Genomic DNA, 27,511 nt, shown 5'->3' with positions numbered 1-27,511 from the left:
TCAGAGAACTTAAGATAAATAAGTATAGTATACTAATCATTCAGTCAGTCAGAGCATCTTGGGTTTAGGATTGGACAGAACCTCAGAGACAATGAAAAACCGTGCTTCATATATCTCATTTCAAATAGTAATTTTTAGAAGTAATGGATAAAATAGGGATTTTGGTTTTTTTGCTTTGAATCTGCGATGGGAATGTTTGCAATGAACTTGCAGAATGAGCATCAAGGCCCTTTTGTGTATACACGAGGAAGCTGGAGACTGAAGTGCTGGAGAAGCTCACAGAGACTCTGGGGAAACAGAAGGGCCTGTTGGGGGAAAGGATGGTTATTGGCTCTACTTTTCTGGGTTCACTTGTGAGGTCTCAGCAGGACCATTTTAGACAACACATCTGCAGTCACAGAGGCCTGAGGCAGATGCATCGCCCGCCTTATCTTTAGTCTCTGGCTTCCCAGGGACAGAAATTAGATGGAAGAACAAGCCTGGAAAATAAGCTTCCTGGGCTGGAAAAATGCTTATGAATTAAGCAAGAAAAATTGATTTTTTTTGATGGATCTATAATCACATCAATTTGGCTTCTCCCTCCAGAGGTGCAGACTGTAGGCTGTCTGCATCTTCTCCCCCTCTGTGTCCAAGTTTGTGCTCTCTGGCACCTTCTTCACATGGGCTCCCGCCTGATGTTTCTGAATTATTTCCTCCAGATCTCCATAAAGAGCATGGACTCTCCATTGGCCTCCTCCATACTTGATAACTAGCCTGCCCACTTTTGTAGTCATATGTTTCTGTAATAATGTCTTTTGTCCATCTTCTTATGTGTAATTTCTTGACATTTATCTGGGCACCCTACTTTCCATTATTGTTGGGCAACCTGCGACCATAATTGTCTGTAGAATGATATTCCATACTAAAGAACCATTTGACAAATAGAAGGCACTGTGGATAGAATGCTAGACTTGGAGTCAGAAGACCTGGTTTCAAATTTCATCTCTAAGTGGCTGTATGAACCTGGGCAAGTCACTTCACTTTAATCAAACAATTGTAATAACAGCACTGACCTTCCAGTGTGTATTTCTCAAGGGGGAAGCAGGTAAGTTGAGCAGAACCCTTGAGGGTTTCCCCTCCTGTTTGATTTTTTTAATTAGGTAAAGAGGTCATATTCTGCCTCATTTCTTACCTATCCTTAATCACTGATTGGGCGTTACCTCAGTCAGACTGAGACCTGTTAAAAACCTTAGCTTAAAAAGGCCAAGGTCTCCCATTGCATCTCGAGTCATCTCTAGGCATCCTGATCTATAACTGGCCACTGGCCAGATGGTTCTGGAGGAGAAAATGAGGCAGATAACTCTGCCTAGCCCTACCTCACTTAAACCCAATTTCCTTATATGTAAGTACTATAAGTACTATATGTGTATAACACCCACCCTAGCTACCCACCCACATACCTATACATACACAAACAAGATAAATGGGGTGGCAGTGGATAGAGCAGTGGGCCTGGAGTCAGAAAGATATGAATTCAAATCCAGTCTCCAACATTCATATGACTGTGGGCAAGTCACTTCACTCTGTTTGTCTCAATTTCCTCATCTGGAAAACAGGCTTGAGAGGAAAATGGTAAACCGATCCAGTATCTTTGCCAAGAGAACTCCTAAAAATGGGTCATGATCGAAAACAACTGAACAATAAAATAGATACATGGGGATTTTGTAAGAAAAGGCCCAAGCCTTTGGAAGGATCAGGAAAAGTTTGTACCATATGGCTTAGTAGATAGGATGGATTGACCAAAGGTTAAAGCGTGGAAGATTCCCAGTGTGAGCTGTTTTTCTTTGTGCTAGAATCATCAGTTTAATAACAGATGCATTAAACGTTGGGGCGGCAGCTTTGTATATTTTAACAAAATACATCAATTTGTATTCATCCTGACTTAAATCCTTCTGTAATCCATATAGTATTTTAAGTAAATAATTAGAAACTTAAAAAAAGGGTGAGAGGATTCAGGGAGAGATAACAAATTCATGGGACACTGAAACAAACCTGTCTTTATTAGAAAAGAAAATGCATCTTCCCACCTGCCTGCCCTCCATCCCTACTCATAGGAACATTTATAGCTTTCATGTGTTCCTTATATTAGTGTCTATATTTAAACTTCCTGTTTTCTTCTATAAAGCTAAAAAGTAGGAACACACATTAGGGATTTACAAATGTTTCTGTTAATATGACTCTTGGAATTTCTGGTTTAATGCTTTGACAATAAAAATAGTCTGTTTTTGTTTGGAAGAAATTTTGATGTATCACTCAGTGAGATAATTAGGCTATTTCTATGCATTTTCTAGTAGAAATGAGTATCCCTAAAGTACATCTGTGACATCCCTCCCCTGCTCCAGAAGCTCTAGTGGCTCCCTCTTGCCTCTAGGATAAACTATTAACAGCTGTGTTTAGCTTTTTGAAGTCAAACTCAGCCTGACTCCAACCTGTCTTCCCAGTCTCAATGGATCTTATTGCTTGTTCCCCAGCAATCCAGACAAACTCGCCTTCTCTCTTTTTCTCCATCTCCCAAACACATGTCTTCGTATTTCTAAAAGCCATCTTTGTCTTCAAGACTCTGCTCGAGCACCAACTTTGGCATGAAATCTTCCTTGATTCCCTCAATGACTCGTGCCCCCGTTATAAGCTATATTGTATTTAATACCTTTACATTTATTTACTTTATACTGTACATGTCTGCATGTATTATATGCATCTGTTGTCTATTGCACTCCATTAGAATGTCTCTTGAGAAAAAGGATTGTTTCATTCTTTGTGTCCCCTGTAACTGTTATCTAATAAATGCTAAATAAATATTTGTCGACTAATTGAGGGATGGATCAAACACTAATTAATTATTTTATTGGGTACTTAGAGCCTTTTATAATTTGGCTCCAGCCTACATTTCTGTAATGGGCTGAGGCTTGAGTTGATGCGCTGAGGTCCCAAGCACGTGAGGCTAAATAGTAATTGGGCTATACTCTATTAATATACATGATTGGATAAAGAATGGTCCCTGCCCACTCTCTGTGCAAGTCCTGATGTGTTGTATAGGAAATGACGATTTTGGTGGGTGGAGGCAGAAAGAGAGACAGGAAGAGAAGCTGGGAGAGATTGGGCCTGGGTCCATTCTCCTAGCTGCTGGTTGTGTGGCTGCTGGTCTAGCTAGCTTCTTGACTCAGCTACACACATTGCTATTGCCCATTCTCTTCCACCTCCGATCCTTCTTCACTGAGAATAAAGACTGGCGATTTTCCCCTAACCTGAATTCCTGACTCGGGCTGATTTTAAAATACGCGGTCTTCACACATTTCTAGATTTATTACATATTATTTCCTTTCAGTAGTCCATTCTATCCATATTTGACTGCTTGCTGTTCCTTGTCCCTCATGTTCCTTTTCCTATCTTTATTCACAGTATCCTTATACTCAATATATACACTTCATCTCCTGTTCTTAGAATCCCTATCTGCCTCCCTTTACTCAGAATATCCTTACACTTAAAATATTCCTTTTAGAATGCCTATCATTATCTAAAACTCAATTCAAGAGACTCTTCCTACCTGATGTCTTTCAAGATTTCCAAACCCTCCCCCATTTGTGGTACCCTTTCTAGAAATGATTCGGTATTTACTTATAAATATTTGAGTTTTCTTATGATCATAAGTGCTGGTTCCCCTAATATAACACACACTTCTTGAGGGCAGGGCCTATTTATTGTTTTTGTCTGTATTGCCAGGGCCCAGCCCATAATAGGTATACAGTAAAGGCTAAATGAATGGGCAGAGGGATGAACTGCTCTGCTGGTCCCCTCTTCTCTGTCAGCCTCTTTTATCTCCATAAGAGAATTGGGAGTCAGTTTTAAGATCAGGATTACTGCTTTATTTGCTAGGGAATTGTTCTTGAACAAGACACTTAATGAGATTTTACTACAGTGATAATGTTAGAACTCCCATTTCTGTTTTTAAAATCTTTATTGACATTTTGCTTTTCTGCCAGTTCCCTCTGCATTCCATCTCTCCATAACAAAAAATTGAAGTCGGGATGGGTGATGGAGGAAGCAGTTCAGTTCAACTAATCAATATAGCCAAAAAAAAAAAAAGTTCAGCCTTACAATGAAGGGCTGACGTGAAGGAGATGGGAAGAGAATCCTTTCTTATATTTCTTCTCTGGTGAAACTATAAGTATAAAGTCAACTAACCTACCATATCCCGCTGGCTATTCCACACATTCCATATAGCATCCATTCCTGGTGTCTTGCCATTTGCTCTAATTCCTACTATATCTGTCCCCCATTCCACACATCATAATGACTTCACTCCCATTCTCTGTGTTGCTTCTCTGACCATTCTCTGATATATGTTATGATATGAACTCTTTGACATCAGGAACTATCCCACTTGTGTATTTGTGTCACCAGTGCTTAGTATAATACCTGACAAAAATAGACCCTTAATATTTTTTTCTTTCATATATTCATTTATCTGTTCATTTCTGTAATTACCATATATATTATTTCCTGGGTTCTTGACATTTTATTCTACATATTAGTTCATGCAAATCTGTGTTTCTCTGTAGTCCTAATAGTTGTCATTTTTTAAATTACTGGAGTGAGGAAAGGAGGAAGAGTAATTCAGGATGTACAACCTACACATAACTAACGCCTGAGGTTCTTAGCACTTTTATTTGTAGATTGTACATCTCACTGGATCTTTTCAGAGGGAGATTTGCTCTTGAGGAGATCCTAGAGTCTGTACCTAGGTTCTCCAGTTTTAAAAGTCTCATCCAAGTTTATCCATAAGGAAAAAAAAAAAAAGAGTTATGTCTGCCTCTTTCCCTTTGGGATTTTCTAGAGAAAGGAGTGGGACCTAGAGATCTTAAGGTCTAATGATTATTTAGGATAACATAATTAAAACTGGACATATACGTGAGTACCTATAAGTATATGCAGACAGATATGTGAAGATAAACATTTTGACAGAAAAAGACAAGAGATTGGAAAAATGGAGTGGAATATGTATTATCTTGAAAGTTAGAGACCTGAATTATAGACCTTCCTCTGACACTTATTATTTTTGTAACATTAAGTTACTTAAACCCCTGTCCCCTTATTTCTTCATTTGTGAAATTAAACTAGATCTCAGAGGGGCTTTTCAACTTTAAAACTATCATTATATGATAATCCTGCCTCAGTTTTCTTCATCTATAAAATGGGTTCAATGACATCACTGGTTTGTTGTGACTAGAAGAAAAATTCAATCTAAAATCCAAACCACCTCATTTCACAAGTGAGGACACCAGGGGCCTGGGGAGATTAGGTGACTTCTCCTAAGTTTCAGAGATCATATTTGAACCCTAGTTCTCTAACTCCAGATGCAGTGCCACACATGAAGTACTTTGTAAACTGATGCTAGCTATTATTAAAAATAGAAATAGGAATGTTTCTAGTTGGAATGTGTGAGGGAAAAGGATTTGGTCTAGACATTGAGTGTTGGAAACTCTCATTGTGGAAATTCTGTGCACCAGTGCAGGACAGCCACTTGTCTGTAACATAGTTTTGGAGAGTAGCCTGAGAGGGTCAACAGAGAAGTCCAATGATCTGCCCAAGGCCACTGGTGACTTTGTGTCAGAGGTAGGGCAGGAACTTGATACTTCTATCCTCAGTAGATAGAAAAATACTCAATATAATTGTTTTCCTTTATTTTCTGTATTAAAAAACATAATTCTGAGGAGAGGTCCACTGACTTTATCAGATACCAAAGACATTGATGATACCTAAGAACTATTTTACAAAGAGACGATACTTAATATGTTTGGTGAAATGAATAGAATATTCTATAAATAAATGTTTAAGGGAAGCTACATGGTGTAGAGGACAGAGCACCAGCCCTGAAATGACAAGGGCCTGAGTTGAAATCTGGCCTCAAACACTTAACACTTCCTAGTTGTGTAACCTTGGGCAAGTCCCTTAACCCAAATTGCCTCAGCAAATAAATAAATAAATATTTAAATGATTTAATAAACCTAGAAACTAATAGAGAATAATTCTGAGTTGTCAATTGTAATTTGCAATCTAGCTAACATTTATTTATGGTCAATATAAATGTATATAAAGAGTTGACTTAACATACTGGGCCTAGGTACATGGTTGGAAGAGCAGACAGATGGATGGATGGATGAATGGATTAGATAGGTAGATGGATGAGTAGGTAGATAGGTGGGCAGATGGATGGATTAGTAAGAGGATGGATGAAAATAGAAGATACAGATAAGGACATATTGATGAGTAGATGGCTAAGTAGGTGAATGAAAATAATTATATCTATTGACAAGCATAAGAATTTTGAAAATTATATATTGAATTTAGTATTTATTTAAAAGGAAAATCAAACTGTACATCATAGATTCAGAGCTCTGCTTTTTTCCATACCTCTTTTTATGTAGGAATGCTTATTTTCTTTTGTGCTTGTTAAAGTCCTAAATGAAAAAATAAACTGATCTGTTTCTCTATAAAGATATGTGGGGCGGGGGGAGAAAAAAGAGAGGGGGAGAAAGAGAGAAACTGAAAATAACTCAATTTGGGATTGTCATTCAGAAAACTAGTGCCATGAAAATTCACTGGGCTGCAAATTTTGATGTATCTCGCTTCTTTTTAATAGTTTGAAAAGGATGTGTACTTGTTTGTCTGTGGACTTAATGATATTAACTGACTTGTAGGTAACTTAAAACTTAACTCCTTTGCCTTTTAGCTCCCTTGAGCTGATCTTTGCAATAGAATGGTGCTGTTTCTCATTCCAGGTTTAAGTTTATCTCTTCATGGGGCTGAAAAGCGTTTGCAAATCCATCAAAGGCGAAGTGTGGCCAGCCGTCCAGCCTCCCATCGGCCACTCGTGGTCAGACATTCTTCACTTCCGCCTGTCCGAAGGTCAATAAAAATGGAGGCCTCCTCATCTGGAGTCACTAATGGGAGAACCAAAATTCTCCATCCAGGTAATGCATGACAGACACGAGTAGGAGGCTGCCACAGCAGCTGATGTTGTATGCAGTGCCTTGGCGCTGATCCTCCATAACGCTATGCTTTTCATTCAGAATGTACTTCTTTGTCAGTCTGGCATGTGTCTTAGCCCTCCATTGTCTTGATGAATGGCAAAGTCAACTGAATGTCACGCTCAGTTTGAATTGGGGCCGTGTTCGATGTTTCCGAGATGCTTGAAACGAAGGCTTTAATGTCCTTTAGCCCTGCATACACAGACTGTCAGAATTTTGTTTAAAAAACAACACAAATCTTCCTCTAGTGGTAAAAGTCGAAATTGAAAGCCTGGTCCATGTATTCTTCTCCACTTCAGAAAGACTCCGAGGCCCGCTCTATCCCACAGTGCAAAAGAGAGGGAGAGCTGATCCATTCTTTGGTTACCTTGGCTGCTTTAGAAACAAGTGAGGTACTTTCCCACCCATCCCCAGAGCCGTGACTAAGAATTGTCTATATGATATAAGCAGCAAAACAGAAGACAAAAAGAACCTGTTTTAGTCTAGCAACTTAAATGGCAACTTTCAATCAACTTATTTGATGGAGAAAACAAACGATAGATGATCCTGGAATCTCTTAGGGGAAAGGAAGAGAAAAGGAGGAGAGGAGCAAGGGCAGTCTGAGGTACGGCCTCAAAGGAAGAAACCACTGCTTATAGCTAATCATTTTGTGCTTAGGTTAGTAGCATCTGTGTTGCAGAATAAGCATGATCAGTGTTTTTTACATTTTCATATTCTGGAACAAATCCTTGGTTGCCCCACCTGAGTTATTCTACTCACCCCCAACACCCCCAATTCTGGGGGCAGAATTATCTGATCCAATGTACTGTGTCCTACCCAAGAGAGATAATTAGGCCCAGTATGTTAAGTCAACTCTTTATGGAGATACATTTATATTGACCATAAATAAATGTTAGCTAGATTGCAAATTACAATTGACAACTCAGAATTATTCTCTATTAGTTTCTAGGTTTATTAAATCATTTAAATATTTATTTATTTATTTGCTGAGGCAATTTGGGTTAAGGGACTTACCCAAGGTCACACAACTAGGAAGTGTTAAGTGTTTGAGGCCAGATTTCAACTCAGGCCCTTGTCATTTCAGGGCTGGTGCTCTATCCTCTGCACCACGTAGCTTCCCTTAAACATTTATTTATAGAATATTCTATTCATTTCACCAAACGTATTAAGTATCGTCTCTTTGTAAAATAGTTCTTAGATATCATCAATCTCTTTGGTATCTGATAAAGTCAGTGGACCTCTCCTCAGAATTATGTTTTTTAATACAGAAAATAAAGGAAAACAATTATATTAAAATAGTTATCATGATTAAAACAATCAAGTCCAGAAATCCCAAATTAAAAATCTCTGTGTAAGTCTATATGCTAGGCACAGAAAAATTCAAAAGAACAAGGTGACAGAAAGAATCTTGGAGGTGAAAAGACTCAGCATGGGAGCATCCAGTACAATAATTAGCTTGAGAGATGGTTAGTTTGAATATATTAGTAGACAGTGAGCTCATTACTTCACAAAGTAGACTATTGTGGTTTTAATCAGCACTTAATTTTTTTTTTATTTAATAGCCTTTTATTTACAGGATATATACATGGGTAACTTTACAGCATTAACAATTGCCAAACCTCTTGTTCCAATTTTTCACCTCTTACCCCCCCCCCCACCCCCTCCCCTAAATGGCAGGATGACCAGTAGATGTTAAATATATTAAAATATAACTTAGATACACAATAAGTATACATGACCAAAACATTATTTTGCTGTACAAAAAGAATCAGACTCTGAATTATTGTACAATTAGCTTGTGAAGGAAATCAAAAATGCAGGTGTGCATAAATATAGGGATTGGGAATTCAATGTAATGGTTTTTAGTCATCTCCCAGAGTTCTTTTTCTGGGCATAGCTAGTTCAGTTCATTACCTGCTCCATTAGAAATGATTTGGTTGATCTCGTTGCTGAGGATGGCCTGATCCATCAGAACTGGTCATCATCTAGTATTGTTGTTGAAGTATATAATGATCTCCTGGTCCTGCTCATTTCACGCAGCATCAGTTCGTGTAAGTCTCTCCAGGCCTTTCTGAAATCATCCTGTTGGTCATTTCTTACAGAACAGTAATATTCCATAATTTTCATATACCACAATTTATTCAGCCATTCTCCAACTGATGGACATCCATTCAGTTTCCAGTTTCTAGCCACTACAAAAAGGGCTGCCACAAACATTCGTGCACATACAGGTCCCTTTCCCTTCTTTATAATCTCTTTGGGATATAATCCCAGTAGTAACACTGCTGGATCAAAGGGTATGCACAGTTTGATAACTTTTTGAGCATAGTTCCAAACTACTCTCCAAAATGGTTGGATTCGTTCACAACTCCACCAACAATGCATCAATGTCCCAGTTTTCCCGCATCCCCTCCAACAATCATCATTATTTTTTCCTGTCATCTTAGCCAATCTGACAGGTGTGTAGTGGTATCTTAGAGTTGTCTTAATTTGCATTTCTCTGATTAATAATGACTTGGAGCATCTTTTCATATGACTAGAAATAGTTTCAATTTCTTCATCTGAGAATTGTCTGTTCATATCCTTTGACCATTTTTCAATTGGAGAATGGCTTGATTTTTTATAAATTAGAGTTAATTCTCTATATATTTTGGAAATGAGGCCTTTATCAGAACCTTTGACTGTAAAAATATTTTCCCAGTTTATTGCTTCCCTTCTAATCTTGTCTGCATTAGTTTTGTTTGTACAAAAACTTTTCAGTTTGGTATAATCGAAATTTTCTATTTTGTGATCAGTAATGATCTCTAGTTCTGCTTTGGTCATAAAGACCTTCCCCTTCCACAGGTCTGAGAGGTAAACTATCCTATGTTCCTCTAATTTATTAATAATTTCATTCTTTATGCCTAGGTCATGAACCCATTTTGACCTTATCTTGGTGTACGGCGTTAAGTATGGATCAATGCCTAGTTTCTGCCATATTAGTTTCCAATTTTCCCAGCAATTTTTATCAAACAGTAAGTTCTTATCCCAAAAGCTGGGATCTTTGGGTTTGTCAAAGACTAGGTTGCTATATTTGTTGACTGTTTTATCCCTTGAACCTAATCTATTCCACTGATCAACTAATCTATTCCTTAGCCAATACCAAATAGTTTTGGTAACTGCTGCTCTATAATATAATTTTAGATCTGGTACAGCTAAGCCACCATCATTTGATTTTTTTTTCATTAATTCCCTTGAAATTCTTGACCTTTTGTTTTTCCATATGAACTTTGTTGTTATTTTTTCTAGGTCATTAAAATAGTTTTTTGGGAGTCTGATTGGTATAGCGCTAAATAAATAGATTAGTTTAGGTAATATTGTCATCTTTATTATATTTGCTCGCCCTATCCAAGAGCATTTAATATTTTTCCAATTGGTTAGATCAGACTTAATTTGTGTGAAAAGTGGTCTGTAATTTTGCTCATAAAGTTTCTGATTTTCCCTTGGCAGATAGATTCCTAAATATTTTATATTATCAGTAGTTACTTTAAATGGAATTTCTCTTTGTAACTCTGACTGTTGGATTTTGTTAGTGATATATAAGAATGCTGATGACTTATGTGGGTTTATTTTATAACCAGCAACTTTGCTAAAGTTGTGGATTATTTCTAATAACTTTTTAGCAGAATCTCTGGGGTTCTCTAAGTATACCATCATGTCATCGGCAAAGAGTGATAATTTGGCTTCCTCATTGCCTATTCTTATTCCTTTAATCTCTTTCTCAGCTCTTATTGCTATAGCTAGCGTTTCTAATACAATATTAAATAGTAACGGTGATAGTGGGCAACCTTGTTTCACTCCAGATCTTATTGGGAATGGTTGCAGTTTGTCTCCATTACATATGATGCTTACTGATGGTTTTAAATAGATGCTGCTGATTATTTTAAGGAAAAGTCCATTTATTCCTATACTCTCAAGTGTTTTTAATAGGAATGGATGTTGGATTTTATCAAATGCTTTTTCTGCATCTATTGAGATGATCATATGGTTTTTGTTAATTTGGTTATTAACATGGCCAATTATATTGATAGTTTTCCTAATATTGAACCAGCCCTGCATTCCTGGTATAAATCCTACTTGATCATAGTGTATTATCTTGGAGATGATTTTCTGTAGTCTTTTTGCTAATATCTTATTTAAGATTTTAGCATCAATATTCATTAGGGAGATTGGTCTATAATTTTCTTTCTCTGTTTTCAGCCTACCTGGTTTAGGTATCAGTACCATGTCTGTGTCATAGAAGGAATTTGGTAGGACTCCTTCATTCCCTATTTTATCAAATAATTTATATAGCATTGGGGCCAATTGTTCTTTAAATGTTTGGTAAAATTCACATGTAAATCCATCTGGTCCTGGGGATTTTTTCTTAGGGAGTTGTTTAATTGCCTGTTCTATTTCTTTTTCTGGATGGGACTATTCAAGCAATTTACTTCCTCCTCTGTTAGTCTGGGAAGTCTATATTTTTGGAGGTAGTCATCCATTTCACTTAGGTTATCAAATTTATTGGCATAAAGTTGAGCAAAATAACTCATTATTTCTCTAATTTCCTCTTCATTGGTGGAAAGTTCTCCCTTTTCATTTTTAAGCACTTAATTTTTTAAGGAAGCTTTTCTTTACATTGCCCCAGAGTTTGAGTGTCTCTTTTTTATGCCTTTCATCTTGTTTCTAATTATTTTCTCTCTGTTTACCATTTAATTGATATGTAATACTATCCTTGCTGGAAATTCTCTTTATTAAGGAGATTGCAACTGTTTCTTCTCATCCTATGAAACTCTTGCTCATGTCTTTCTAAGAAATGCCATCCTCTGTCTTTTAATGATTTGTAAAGGCCAGTGCTATAATTGGGTTTTCCTTCTTTATTGTGGGGTGGTTATCCTTAAAATGCACTTTAATTCAACAAACATTTATTAAGTTCCTATTGTTTATGTAGATCTGTCGTTGGCACTGGGGAAAGATATATACTTTAGGCAGACCTATGCCTAGAGCAGAATAGTTGGGCCTTTGCCCCAGTTATTGATAATAACAAGTATGGTTCCTCTGTACTGACATTTGAAGACTAATGTCTTTGTATCTTGTAGGCTATGAGCCTATGACCTCACAGAAGCTGGAGCAAATGGCCCAAAGAGAAAGGAAAACAATCATGGTCCAGCCAATGAAAGAGGGAGGGAAACGGGGGCATTTTGTGTTGCTTCAGTCCACACACACAAAAAAATTATATACATGGAGTTTACAATATAAGAAAGGGAAATATGGCATGATGCAAATGAATCCAGTCCATAGTAATCTGTGACAACTGCACAGGAGAGATGATGAGCTCAGTTTCTTAGTTCAAGAAAGTGAAGTTCATTATCCACTTGGGAATGGAGAATCAAGGAAGGCTTCCTAAAGCACATGGCAATAATATTGAACTTTAAAGTATGGAGAGAATTCACTTCAGTAATCTTCAATAAGGAGAGGGACGGATAAAGACAGCAATGTGAGCAAAGAATCAAAGGACTGTATGGGAATAGTTGAATGTCTTGTTTCTCTCTTGGTCGTGAATGATTGTGATAAACAAATTATTCAAGTGGAAAATATGAATGTAATTTGTAATAGAGAGATAGGTACTGGACCTTTGCTTTTATGGAAGGAAATTCCCTCTTTCAATGCAGTTCAGCCAGTACTTTTTCTGTAAGTCATATTCTTAGTTGCCTGGGAATGAAAAGAGAGGCAATTATTTGCCCAGATCTTTATCACTCCAAGACTAGCTTTCTAATATTAATGTGTTGTTGTTAAGTCATTTCTGTCATGCTAGACTCTTTGTGACTCTTTTGGGGGTTTTCAGATACTGGAATAGGTTGCCATGTCCTTCTCCAGCTCATTTTACAAATGAGGAAACTGAGGCAAACAGGCTTAAGCGACCTGCTCGGGGTTAAAACAACTAGTAAGTGTCTGAATCTGGATTTGAACTCAGGTCTGTTTTACTCTGGACCTGATACTCTATCCACTGCACCCCCCCCACTTCCCCTATATTAATATAGACTTCTTCATTTGTCTTGAAAAATCACAATTGTTATCTAGATGAACAACTTAGAAGATTGTGTTTCTATTTAACATGTTAATGTTTTGTCACAAAGCTGTGAAAATTAAATATACTCATTGAAATTTTAAAAGGTAAATAACCAGTTCTAGCCCAGAGTTGTAATTAACATTAAGCCACAAATTATCAGTATACATCTATTTTTTAAAGTGAGTTTAAAATCCATGTTCTCAAGCAAACTAGCACCTGATTCTAACTCTATCCTAGTTTAGATTTTCAAACTTGCTATTGCTGGGGATACAGACTGTTAGGGAGGGTGATTATATCATAATGGATAGGAAATACAACTGGGAATAGAAGATCTTCTTTCAAGTTACATCATTGAAAATTAAGTTGCTTTGTGACTCTGGGAAAGTCATATTTCTCCATGGCTCAGGTGACTGTCTTCTAAATTACAAGGATGCTGTCAAACTATTATATGCCCCCCTGGAGTTCCTCATACTCTCGAAATTGTAACTGGTAAAAATGATGATACTGATGACAATGCTAATGATGACACAGAAGACAATGACAGTGATGATGATGAGGGTCAGTCTTCTGGCACCTGTGACTGTGACCCTGGAGGGCATTTAACTGAGAGTTCTAGGTATCCTTCTAAGTCTAAACGTTGCAGAGAAGATATTCATCTGAATTGGAAGAAAGAGTTCCCTCCCCTGAAATAATATTTTCTAGGCTAAGTAGCACAATGGATAGAATGCTGGAATTAGACAGGAAGTTCTGAATTCATATATTGACTCACATATTTAGTGCCTGTGTGACCCTGGGAAAGTCCCCTGACCACTTTTTACTTCAGTTTCCTCATCTGTAAAATGAAGATAATAATCTCCCAGAATCGCTGTGTGGATAAAGTAAGATGATGTTTGTAAACTTTAGATGCTCCCTGTTATTATTACTGTTGATTAACTCACTTTATCTGAAAGTTCCCTTTTATCATTGAGATTAAATTTCTAGTCCTCATCAATATCCCTAATAAGATAACAGTTGCAGTTGCCATTACAGTGGTAATGTCAGTAAGCATTTATGAGCTCCTGACGTGGCTGTGACAATAAAGTGCGATGATGTTTGTTTTGTGAGGATCTAATCAGTATAAAACACTCCACATGGTGTACCACATAGTAGGTACTATGTAAATGTTAGCCATGATTGTTAAGCACCTACTATGTGCCAAGCACTTTAGTTAATGCTGAATATACAAGGATATTAGGAGACAGCAAGCAAAGAAATAACTACAAACAAATTACATATGGAATAAATAGGAAATGAGAGAAGGTATTAGGATTGAGAGGGGTTGGGAAAGGTTTCCTATAGAAGATTCCATTTTAGCTGAGACTTGAACATAAAGGAAATAAAAGCCAGAAGGGGGAGATAAGGGAAGATAGCATTCTAGGCATGCCAAAGACCAGAGAAAATTCCCAGAACTACGAGGTGGAATATCTTGTTCATGAAGTAGCAAGAAGACTCTTGTCATAGTGAAGCTCAAGTAAATGGCAAAGTATAATTAGGAGTTAAGGAAGTAAAGAGACTAGAAAGATAGGAGAGGTCCAGACTGTGTTGATTTTAAATGGCAAATGGAGGATTTGGTCCTGGAGATAATAGGGAACCACTGGAGTTCATTCAGTAGGGGATGACATGGTCATACCTGTGCTTTGTCCTGCTTTGGGATTTTGCTTACCTCATTTCACTATCATCATAATAGCCTTGTAAGGTGAAAGTCATTAACAACCCCATTTCCCAAATCGACACACTGAGGGTCCTTCTCCAGGATCATTATTAATCCAGTAAGTATCTAAGGAAGATTTGAATCAAAATCTTTCTGACTGAAAACTCAATCTCTATTTACTATATCATGTTGTATAAGAACTTAATAAAATATTCACATTGAATATCTCCCTTATAATATTTCTTTTTCATCAAGAATGAAACAACAGGTTCCAGTTGATTGAATAGACCTTTATTAAGTGCCTACTGTATGCCAAGCATTAGGGATACAGAGGCAATAATAAAACAGTCTCTATCCTCAAGGAGTTTACATTTTATTGAAATGTATTATATTGGATTCTATTATAAGAACTACTAGATCAGTCTTTGTTTTTGTGCCTCCCATGCCTAGCATAGTGTCTAACATACAGTAGGCCTTTAATAAAGGCTTCCTGATTGAATGATTTAGTCTTTTGAATTTCTCCACAAAAAGCAAATAATTCGAGTTCCCTAAACCAAAACAAAGATGGATTTTCCATCCCTACTTTCTCCTAATCTTTTCTTCTAATCATTTCCCATGGAGAGGTATCTTGAATATGAAATACCCTTTCTGAAGGATGGGAATAATAAAAGGAAAACTATGTTGATACTATGATCTCTGTATTGCCACGTATGTTCATGAGTCATCAGAGTTATGCTGAAAATTTTTAGTTCTTCTTTGGCGCCTCATGAGCCTCTCTAGTCTCCCTCTACTCCATTCTGTGATGACTTATTGCCCTTTTTGTTTGAGGAATTCGTCTTTTTTTCTTTCACTTCATTTATGTCTAATCCTTTCGCTCATTTATCCAGGTCATTCTGAAGCCTGAAGTTACTTTTCTAAATCACAGACTCATTGAATGTGTTTTCTGAGTCTTCCTCCTGGTCATTGATGAATATGTTGAGTTGGATTAAATCTAAGACTGAATCCTCTGAGGTCACACTTTTTCTAGCCTCTCAAATATATTGAAATTATGAAACATGTCTCTTACCTTTTGTGTCCATAGTTAACACAGTCATTTTGATTCTGTAAAGGAATGACTACCACATAGGTCCTTACCTTCATTTAGAAGTTGACAAATTCATTTTGTTATTTGTTTCAATGATTTTCCAACTTGCTTTTTTTGTTGCAGTTCTTCTTCCTATGGTTTAAACATATAGTTAGTGTATTAGCCCCATTTTTCCCCTTTTGGAATCCCTATCTCTTCAAACCCTTTACTTTCTAATGTTTTCATACTTGGACTTAACACTGTGCTTAGAGACGTTTGGTTTTTTTAACATGCTTTTTATTTTCGATGCATGCTTGGAATCATGATTTTCTTTATTAAATAACGTTAATTTAGTTTAGGTTAATTATTCACCCACATATATTCATAGAATTGGTAAGTTAAAAGACACTATAGATATCACCGGGAGTCCAAACTCTACTCAATGACAAATAATGTAAGGTGGATATCACCCTCTGTTTAACTATATCTAGAGACAGAGAGTTCATTGCCTAGAGCCAACCCATTCTATTCAGGCAACTCTCATAATTATATGTTTTTTTGAGCAAATTAACATTAGCTTCTGTAATTTCCACCCATTTCTCCTACCTTTGACCTTGATATGTAAATCATATCGTAGGTAAAGCAAATGTAGCAAGCATTATCCTTCCATGAGGCTACCCTTTAAGTAGCCCCTTCTGTCTTCTCATCTCCAGTTTAAATGTTCCCAGTTCTTTAAACTGCTCCTTACAGAGTACAATCTTAAATCTTTTTCCCGTTTTACTCATCTGCTTCTGGATACCATTTAGATTCTTTCTAAAATATAGTCTTCATAACTGAACATAACATTCTGAATGTGATCTAACCAGTACAACTGCATTTACCCTTCCATATACCCTTTTTTTTCAGTGCAGCATAAAATAGAATTAATATCTTCATCTGCCATATCAAACTAGTATTCACATTGAGTTACAGGCTACTAAAACTCATAAATCTTCTCAATCTGTTGTCTGCTCACACTTCTCTTATCCTCTTCTTCTGCAAGGCAAGTTTGTTCCTATTAAATTTCATATTCCATTATTCTATCCTATTACAGATAGTCTGACTAACAGAATAACAATCTCTTCAGGCTTCATCTCATCTATAAATTTGATCATCATGCTGTCTTTGCCTTCATCCAACTCATTGATAAAAATGCTGAACAAAATGGGATCAAGAGCAAATCTTCAGGACTTTCCACTTCAGAACTTTCTTATTAAGGTGACATTGATCCATTCATTATCAGTGTTTACATCCAGATATTCAGCTAGTTTTGAATCTGCATAATTATGTTGTCTTCCAGTCCACGTTGTATACACAGGGATGTCAGGAAAAGGTTTGTCAAGTGTTCTACTGAGATATAGGTATACTGTATCTAAAATCTCTTAATCTATCAGTTTCTTCCTGTGCACAAGATGAAAGTGTTTGTTCTTGATACCATTTCATAACTGGTATCATAAGTCTTAGTAATCACCACTTCCTTTTCAAATGGTCTAAAATCTTGCCAGGAATAAGAGTGAAGAGTAGTGGAATATAGCTTAAGTGATCCTATTTTTCCCTTTTAAAAAAAGTTATATATTTACCTTTTTGATTTCTCAAGTTTGTCCCTTATTTTCCACAATTTTAAGAAATATCATTACCAAAGGATATTGGCTTAGCAAGACCAAACCCAAAACTATATTATAAAGCAGCAGTCATCAAAACCATTTGATAATAGCTAAGAAATAGTGGTGGATAAGTGGAATAGATTAGATACACATGACACAATAATCAAGGTCTGTAATAATCTTGTATTTGATAAATCCCCCAACTCCAGCTTCTGAAATAAGAATTTTCCATTTGACAAAAATTGCTGGGAAAATTGGAAAATAACATATCAGAAACTTGACCTAGATCTACATCTCGCACTCAATACCAAAAGAAGGTTAAAATGGATACATGATTTGGCATAAAAAATGATATCATAAAGAAATTAGGAGAGCAAGGGATAATTTGCCTATTAGATTTTCAGAGAAGAGAAGAATTTATAAGCAAAGAAGAAATAGAGAACATTATGAAAGGCAAAATGGAAAATTTTGATTATATTAAATTAAAATATTTTTGCACAAATAAAATCAACAGAAACAAGATTAAAAGGGAATTATAAAGCTGGCAAAAATCTTTACAGCCAGTGTTTCTGATAAAGGTCTCATTTTTAAATATATAAATGACTGTGTCAAATTTATAAAAATACAAGTCATTTCCCAATTGATAAATGGTCAAAGGATATAAACAGACAGTTTTCAGATGATGAAACTAGAGCCATCTACAGTCATTAAAAAAAAATGCTCTAAATCACTATCAGTTAGAGAAATGCAAATTAAAACATCTCTGAGGTATCACCTCCTGCCTCTCAGATCGGCAAAGATGACAGGAATAGATGATGACAAATGTTGGAGGGAATGTGGAACCCTAATACATTGTTGCTGGAGTTGTGAAATGAATCAACCATTCTGGACAGCAACATGGAACTATGCCCAAAGAAGTATGAAACTATGCAGAACCTTTAACCCAGCAGAGCTACTATTGGGTCTGTATCCCAAGGAAATCATGAAGAAGGGGGAAAGGGTCCAAATGTGCAGAAATGTTCGTAGCAGCTCTTTTCATGGTAGCAAAGAATTGGAAAATGAGTAGATACCCATCACTTAGGCAATGGCTGAGTAAATCATGGCATATGAAGATAATGGAATGCTATTGTTGTATAAGAAATGATGAACAAGCTGATTTTAGAAAGTCCTGGAAAGATTTACATGAACATGATGCTGAGCAAAATACACAGAATCAAAAATACATTATACACAATAAGAGCTAGAATGTGTGATGATTAAGTATGAAAAATTTAATTCTTTTCAGTGGTTTAGTGATCCAACGCAATCCCAATGGATTTTTTAACAGAAAATGTCATCTGTATTCAGAAAAAGAACTATGGAAATTGAATGTGTTGATTAACACATACTGTATTTACTTCTTTTTTTCTGTTTTTTTCCCTCTCCCATGGTTTTTCCCTTTTGGTCTAATTTTTCTCTCCCAGCATGATTCATAAAGCAGTGTGTATTAAAAAATAAATAATTTCTAAAAAAAAATACTCAGAATCAAATTTTAAAAGCAACAGAAAAATATCATGACTAAAAATCCATCAGTCACATATTCTAATTCTGTCAGTTTCTTAGGATATTTCATTCCATTTTGGTACCTTGAACTCATGGGAAACTTTCTTCCTATCTACTACTTTTTTTCTACCTTTCCCACTGTCAGGATTGTTTCCCATGACAAGGAAAACCAGAAAGAAAATTAGAATCAGCAATTTGTGTCTTCTCTCACATTTATGTTCTCTTTTTTTTCCATCAATTTTGATTGGTGATTGTATACCTTCTTTGCTCTTTCTTTTAATGCAGGTATCATTTTTAAAATCCATTTTTGTTGTCCCTTGCTATCATCCATCCCCAACTTCAACTTATTAGGAAATTTAGTGCCTCTGATGCTACTGTTTTGTGCCACATTCTTTTTAATTCCTCTTCAATCTTATATTCTTGTGTATGTGCATCTAAATAGGATCATAGAATCTAGACCATGAAATCATATGTGAGATCATCTTATACAACTTTATTTTACAAATGAGCAAGCATAAGTTCAAAGAGCTGAGAAGACATATATGAATAAATGAATAGATAAATTAAAAGTATGTAATAAGCACTTATGATGTGCTAAACATTGGGCTAAGTGCTAGACATAAAAAAAAGGAAAAATCTAGGCAGTCTTTGTTCTCAGTGAGATTACTGTCTCACTTGGGAAGAAAATTCAGTTGCCTGGCAGATTGAAGGGCCCAGAAATTCTAAGACTATAGTAGTTGGGCTGTTAGTGGTATCTTAAGTTACAAAATTAAAATTATGGGCCCAACTGGAAATTAAGTCACCAAGCTAGAATTCAAATCCATTTCCTCTAACTCTGAATCCATTACTCTTTCTTTTCTACGTCATAAGTGACTTCCTATATACCAGTCAGTCAACAAACATTTATTAAGCACCGGCTATGTACCAGGCACCATGTTAAGAGCTGAAAATACAAAGAAAAGGCAAAAACATCATCCCAATTCTCAATGTGCTCATGGTCTAATATACTGAGATTTCATTTGTTCAAATTTCCTACTTTTCTGGAGTCAATTTCTTTTTGTACCCAAGGATCATAAATTTAGATCTGTAAGATACATCAGAAGTGATTTATTCTGAACTCATTTGAGTAAATTTGTGAGGCTGGATTTGAATTCAAGAAAATGAGTCTTCCTAACTTTGGGCCCAGCACTATCCACTGCTCCCCTAGCTGCCTTCTTTTTAACTTGCTTTCCCCAAATCTAGGGTGAATGTCATACTAGATCCAATTTTTTCTTGCTCGTTTATCAGAAACTCTGTGTTTGAGTGCCTACTTCTTCCCAGGAATTTCCACCTCAGCAATAAGTTGCCCCTTAGTGATCAAAATGTGGTCCAAAAGAACATTTTCCCTCATTACCTCTTCTTTTGAAGAATGAAATTATTATAAGGGAAATCAGTGATATCATCTGCAATGTTTTATAAGCGAACTCTGAGAAATTTCTAGGTAGTTGGAGTCTCCTAATGATGCTATATCATGCCTCCATGTTGGGTTTTTTATTTTTCCCTAATTCATCATTTATATCTTCCTTCTGGCCAGGTGGTCTGTAATACAGTCCTACCCTAGCAAAATGTTGTGTTTTTCCTTCTGAGCACACATACTCAAATGCTCTCTCAAATGGGTACTATTCTTTATATTCAGTGCTATTCTAACTCTTTTGGCTTTTGGCTCTTCCATAGTTGAGTTCCAGTCATGAGTCACAAACCACAACATCTTTGTGATATCAGTGAGGTCACATCATCTCCTCAAGTTAAGATCTGTGTATTTCATTCTAGATAGATGATGCTAGAGGTTTTATTACTGTTCTTCTCCTTGAATGTCATCGTCTGCAACTTAACAGCCATCCCCACTGATAGTCTTCCTGTGCCCTGCCAGCAAATTTCCACAATATCTTTCTATTATCCTCCCTGCTTCCTTATTTCTTTTTAAGTAAAAAAAAAATCACTGAATAATTATAATCAGGTTAGAAGAACAATGTGTTTACAGCTAGCAGAGAGCTCAAAGACCATTTATTCCAACCCCCTCCCATTTTACAAATGAAAAAATTGAGGCACAGTAAATGTTTTTACATATATAGTCACTTGTTTCTTTTTTGTTTGTTGCAAATATACTTATTTGTTGCAAAATTTTTTGTTGCAAAATCATTTCTCTTTCCATAATGGACTTTTCTTCTATCCTTGTTGTTAGATAGTTTTTTGGAGGAGTGGAGAGTGTCTGGAAGTCAGTTTAGGCACAATCAAATGTAGGCCCCTTGTTTTACAGATGTAAAAGCCAAGATCCCCCCCCCCAAAAAAAAAAAACAGCTTTCCACTCTAGAGCTGAAACACCATGACCATAACCTAGAAACACTTGACCAAGTAGTAGAACAGAGATATTTCATCAGAATTGGAAGGGAAGGAAGTTTTTTGAGATACACACACACATACACGCACACATTTTGCAGATGAGGAAAACCAAGACATTTGTAAAGTTAAGTGATTATTCAATTTGAACACAGATTCTCCTTATTCCAAATCCAGTGTCCTATCTATTTACAAGATACTGTCCAAGGGAGTTCTTAGGTTTGAGATCAGAGGAGACATAAATATACAGGACTAAATGAACAAACTTTGCCAAGGGCTAACTCCAGTGATTCAGGATACTTCCTCCTTCCATGATGCCCCATTAGTAGTAGTCCTATCATTCTCAGCCGGTTGGTCCGTTCCAAATGGTAATACTACTAAGGAATTGGAAGGAGTAAGAGAGGGGAAGACCTTAGAAGTCTACCTGAATCTTCTGTAGACCCCTGCCTTCCAGTGCCAAGCAATAATCATGTGTTTCCCATGTCCCATGTTCAGCCACCAGTCCTTCTGCTCCTGAACACAGTGTATACTCTCATACTCTCCCCACTTAACTCACTGTGTCACAGCTGCCGAGTATCTTGTTCCTTGTCCCCAATTTGAGGAAAAGGAGGTATTGTAAAGAGAGTGATGGAAGAAAAAGTGATGGAAGAAGAAAAGGATGAAGGATGTATGTTTTCTCTCTCTCTCTCTCTCTCTCAATCTCATTCTCACTCTCTCCTTCCATTAAAAAAAAGTCCTCCATAATAATAGCTAACATTTACATAGTCCTTTGAGGTTTGCAAAATGCTTCACATATATTATTTGAGCCTCATAACAACCTTGCTATCTTGCTATAATTATCCCCATTTTAAAAATAGGAAAACCAAAATTGAGAAAGTCATTGATTAAAAGTCATAGTTTCATTTACAATCCTTATTTTTGTTATTTTGTGTGCTAAGACATTTGTGCTTTTATGATATATTTAAAAGAAACAAAAGAAGGAAAAAGATTGGAGGGAGGTCAAGCTCTGTCCCCACCATGTTCCTCTGGGGCATTGACCCTGAAGGAAATAATGTTTCAGTTCCTCTCCCTGGACGATGACTTCCCACAGTGCTGGAACCTGTAGCCTCCCAAGAAACTTTGAAATCTTGTGTACAAAAGGCAATGAAGTGCACTTTGTAGTTCAGTATGAATGTTTGACCCAGTTTGAAGGTGAATGCAGTATGTTTCAGGACAGTTTGCCCTCTGGTTTAGAAATAACACTAATTATCCTTCACTGGATGCATTTGAATCTCTTCCTTTTTATTAGGATTTTTTAAAAATGTGTGATAGGAGCCTAGTCAAGAAAGAGGTGGGGTGGGGGACATTTCGGGGGGAAATAGGATATTTTTAGCCTGAACCAATGTGCACATCAGGATCAGTTTTCCATGCTATTATTTGCTGAGTAACAAAATTGTGGTTTCTAAAAATACACACTAAACTCTCTCTTTAGACATGTGCATTTCCTCTTCTCTTTATCAAGGAAAGTGCACTGAAAGGACAAAGTGTGACCTGGATGGTGGGAAGAAATGGATTTTTGTTTTTCTAAAGTCAATCAGCTAGCTTTTATTAAGCAACTATTGTTTGCAAAGTACCATGCTAAGAACTGAGCATAGAAACAAAAAGTAAAACTGGTCTTTGCTCTATAGGAGCTTATATTGTAAAAAGAAAGACAATTTGGACATCAAAAGTTTTATCCAAGATGTATAAAAAATAAATACCAGGTGGCTTCGAATCGAGTCTTGAAGGAAACTGGGGATTCTAAGCAATAGACTTGAAGAGAGAAAACATTCCAATCATGAGGAACAGCCAATACAAAGGGGTGGAAGTGTGAGAAGGCGGCTGGTGTGTGAGGAATGAAAAACCTTTGTTAGGGCTCTAAAGGAAATTAATGATGGAGACAAACAGAAGAAACCCTTACATGACAAAAGAAGAGATGTCAAGTTGACTAGTCTAAGCCTTTCAATAAAGAATATTATGTTTTGACGGAACTGAAAGATTAAGTAACTTGCCCAGAGTCATCCAGCCAGTAGATTGTATCCAGGTCTTCCTAGTTGACTAGTTGATCCTGAATATGTCACATACTCCTTATTTACCTCAGTTTCCTCATTTGTAAAGGGAGCCAGAGAAAGGAATGGAAAACCATTGTAACATCACTGCCAAGGAAACCCCAAATAGGATCACAAAGAGTCGGGGACAATTAAAATGACTGAACGGCAACAAAAAAAGATGACAAATTTTAGATGACTCACTAATCATACCAGTGGAGGTGTTAGCATACTAGGAGTTCCCTACTCTAATGAAATTATAGCTTTATGACAATGTTGGGGGAAGGGGGAAGGTTTAGGATAAAGGTTTCTAACCTTTTCTAACTTATGGTTTTATTTCAAATAAATTTTATGTTTTCCTTGAATCTACATTGACTTCAGCCATATGTATATCCAGTGGAAAGTGTATTCTGGAAAATCAGAAGGTGCATGCTCCCATTTCACTTATAATGGTACTTCTAGTGTGTTTCTTACTCTTTCTGTTCCTTCATTTTCTCAGGTAGATAATATTCTATGTCCCCCCAATTTTTGACTAACACATCAAATGCGTGATGTTTACATATGTTATAGTTGAAACCAAACCCCAGAATCTTTGATTGAACTTGCAAGGTACCTATTCTGGAGTCAGAGTCTCACAAGCTAAGAGCTGGAGGGATCTCGGAGATCTCTTAGTCCAACTCCTTTGGTCCCATAGAGAGGTTCCTAGGATTTAAGAATCTTAGAGGTCATGTAGCCTGACCCCTCATTTTACAGATCAGAAAACTTAGGCCATGAGCCTTTACATGTCTTGCCCAAGAACAAACAGGCAGCAGTCATTAGGAATGGGATTTGAGCATAGGGGAGAGCCTAGAGATAGTGAGTTTACCATCATACCCTACTGCTTCCTCAACCATCTTGTTTTACACATGGAAAAATCAAGATCCATAGAGAGGATGGGATTTGCCCACAGAGACCCTCTTACTCTAAATCCTGTTGTCTTTACATCTTACCATACCACCAATGTCAGAAGGGAGGGGAGCAGGAACAATGAATAACTCACTGGATATGTATCTTTACATTTCTCTTTTGAAAATGACTCATGTTGGGTAAAATAAAGTCTTTTCCTTTGATAAGATTTATTTTTTCTCTCACCATTGGTAACAAGATATCTTGACTTGTGCATGAATTGGCTCTCAGAGGTCTAGTCCTACCTGAAAACCTTATACAATTAATTGATAAGCATTATTGACTAATCATTCAACACATACACATTAAGCATCTATTATACCAGATACTAGGCCCTGATAATACAGCTACAATGAATGACAGGATCATTACTCTCAAGGAATTTACGTGGTGTCATAGGAACATATTATACAAAGCCAAAATGAATATATAGTAATTCTGAGATTTAAATTGGAAGTTTACTTACTACTCAGTGAGTGTAACTTGTGTCTGCAGAGGATAGAAAGACCAGATTTCAATAGGCTCAGAGGTTGCTTTCAGTAGGTTTCTTGCTTTTTGTTCCTTCATTTTCTCATCTAGATAATATTCTATGTTCACCCAAATTTTCTCCACGTGTCAAGCATTATAATGACAGGCAGTGTGCTAAATAAGTGGTCAACTTGAATGTTTTCTCTGAAAGGTTCCCGGGAGATTGACTATTCTTGGTGAGGCTACAATAATGGTCATCCAGAATTTCCTTAGGTGGAGGATATTGGGAGATGTTGTGCAGGAAGCAGAGCCTTAAGAGAAGGGAAATGGGGGAAAAAAGGTAGACAGGATTTGTCAGGGAGAGAGACTACCAGGATTTGTGAGGGTATTGTGAAAAGAACAGGGAGGTTACAGGTATTCAGGTTTTTGGAAGACAGGCTAGACGTAGATAATTTGGGATGAGTTCAGTTGACTGGAGCTTGGGCTGCCAAGTTGACATTCCTAAAGTTCACCAGTGACTCCCTAGTCCTTCTGGGATAAGCATCTTTGGTCTGACATTGGCTTCTTTTCCTCACTCATTTCATATTACTTCCCCTCTTTGTGTCCTTTCTATTATGATCAAATTGGTCTACTGGCAATTTCCTATAAACATGACACCATCACCCACCTCCATTAATATATGTACATATATTTGGATTCACAAACTGTTCACTTATAACTTAGAATCTCCATTATCCATCAAAATCACAAGTACCACCTGAGATATCATCAGTCTTTCCTGAACTCCCTGTCTTGTCTAATAACATATAGATTTTTAGCAAATGTTTATCGAGTTGTATTATCAAGTGTTGTGGAAACTTTGCTAGATTTATAGCAAGATGACCTGATTTCCAATCCTGGCTGATTTTTAAAACTTTTGTGACCATGGACAAGTTACCTTTCCTCAGTTTCCCCATCTGCAATTTGTGAGGGATTGGACTAAATGATTTCTGACTTTTTTCATCTCCAAGTGGAGGGCTATAACAATCCCACAAAAGCTTTTAATGATCCTAGCTCTTTTGCTTGGTCTTCTGTATATCCTACTGTTCATTTTTGTCTACATACTATAGGTGGTCCATGATGTTGAGAGACAGTACTTTCTGTGTACTGGGAGGCACTTTATATCTGAATGCAATGAAATTAAGTTAAACTAAATTGTACCTGTCCCACATAGGCACTGAATTTTGGCAGCATCCTACATTCACCATGTGTTAGGTAGACACGGAGGGGGAAGAATTGGCAAAAACTTATTTTAGTACTAGTGTAGCAGCCAGACATCTGCTGGTGGCCTGAGCACATGTTCAGAAATTTCATCTTCCCCTGGTGCCCTCTTTAATTGCATATTAGTCACCAGTGATTATTCATCAGGTGCAACCTCAACGTTTCATTTCTTTACTTCTAGCTTACTTTGCAGCTGGTTTCACTTAGCAATTAATTAAATTTTGTGTGAAAGCCTTTGACATTCCCATTTGAGAAAGATCAATCTCATAGGTGATGTTAGATTTTGTTACTTAATGTGGGAACTGCAACCACCATTTGGGAAGAAGGAATGGAGTGGATCATGCTCAAATGCTTTAATAGTCATTATTGGAATTAACACGCAGAGACATTGTTTTTTTGTTTTTTTTTTTTTGCAAATAACAGAGAAATCCTAGTGACTTCTCACTGTGTGTGTTTTCAGTAATTTACTTTGTCAGGTCTTGAATCCTGGAGGTGGTCATTGGGGAAGAAGTGCCCTCTTATAAAGGCCATGCAACCTCTTGAAATTTCTCATCTGGGAAAAAGTCTTGCAAAATTGGAGAAGTGCTCTTGAATTTCTTCCTCATTTCTCCCCGAGCTCTCCTTCCTCCAAGAATACTTGCCCTATACCTGCTGTGCACTCAATTAGGGCTTGCTGATGGGTCTAGTCTCTTAGGGGAGCCCTTGAGCATCATCTGGCTCCTCCAAGCTGTGAAACTTTCTGGCAACTGGAGTTTTGGTGTTAAGGTTTAATGAGTTAATTCAACAAATATTAAGCATCTATTATGTGCAAGGCACTGTGCAAAGAGCTGGGGATACCAAGAAAGTCACAAAACAATACTGGCTCTCAAGGAGGTCACAGTCTTATTGGGAGACCACATGCAAACAACCCTGTACAAATAAAAGAAATTGAAAATAATCAACAGAGGGGAATGGCATTACCATTAATAAAGATTTGTTAAAGTTCAAAGTGGCCACTAGGCAGCACAATGGATAGAATCTTGGACTCAGGAAGAACTCATCTTCATGAGTTCTAATCCAGCCTCAAAGACTTACTGGTTGTGTGACCTAGGCAAATCAGTTAGCCAGATTTACCTCATCTCCAAAATGAGGTGGAGAAAAAAAATGGGAAATCTTTTCTGCATCTCTGCCAAAAAACCCCAAATGAGGTCATGAAAACTCATACACAACTGAAATGACTGAACAACAGGGTTCAAAGAGACAGAAGCTACAAATGTTTGAATACCTCCAGTGAATGGGAGCTCACTATCTTACATATAAGACA

At 36.8% G+C, this 27,511-nt stretch overlaps 1 protein-coding gene across 2 annotated transcripts in view; it reads left to right on the top strand.

Annotated features, from left to right (window-relative positions):
- ANO4 (anoctamin 4) overlaps positions 1–27,511 on the top strand; it is a 313,523-nt gene that overhangs the window by 116,900 nt on the left and 169,112 nt on the right. For both annotated transcript variants that reach the window (XM_031940726.1, XM_031940727.1), the window contains exon 2: positions 6,819–7,010. In XM_031940726.1, the coding sequence (XP_031796586.1) occupies positions 6,956–7,010 (55 nt within the window). In that variant the 5' untranslated portion in view covers positions 6,819–6,955. The remainder of the gene's footprint in view (positions 1–6,818; positions 7,011–27,511) is intronic.

This window comes from Sarcophilus harrisii, chromosome 5 (assembly GCF_902635505.1).
Source record: "Sarcophilus harrisii chromosome 5, mSarHar1.11, whole genome shotgun sequence".
NCBI classification, from domain to species: Eukaryota; Metazoa; Chordata; class Mammalia; order Dasyuromorphia; family Dasyuridae; genus Sarcophilus; species Sarcophilus harrisii.
Note: the sequence above shows the minus strand (reverse complement) of the source record. Positions and strands in the feature narration are given on the sequence as shown.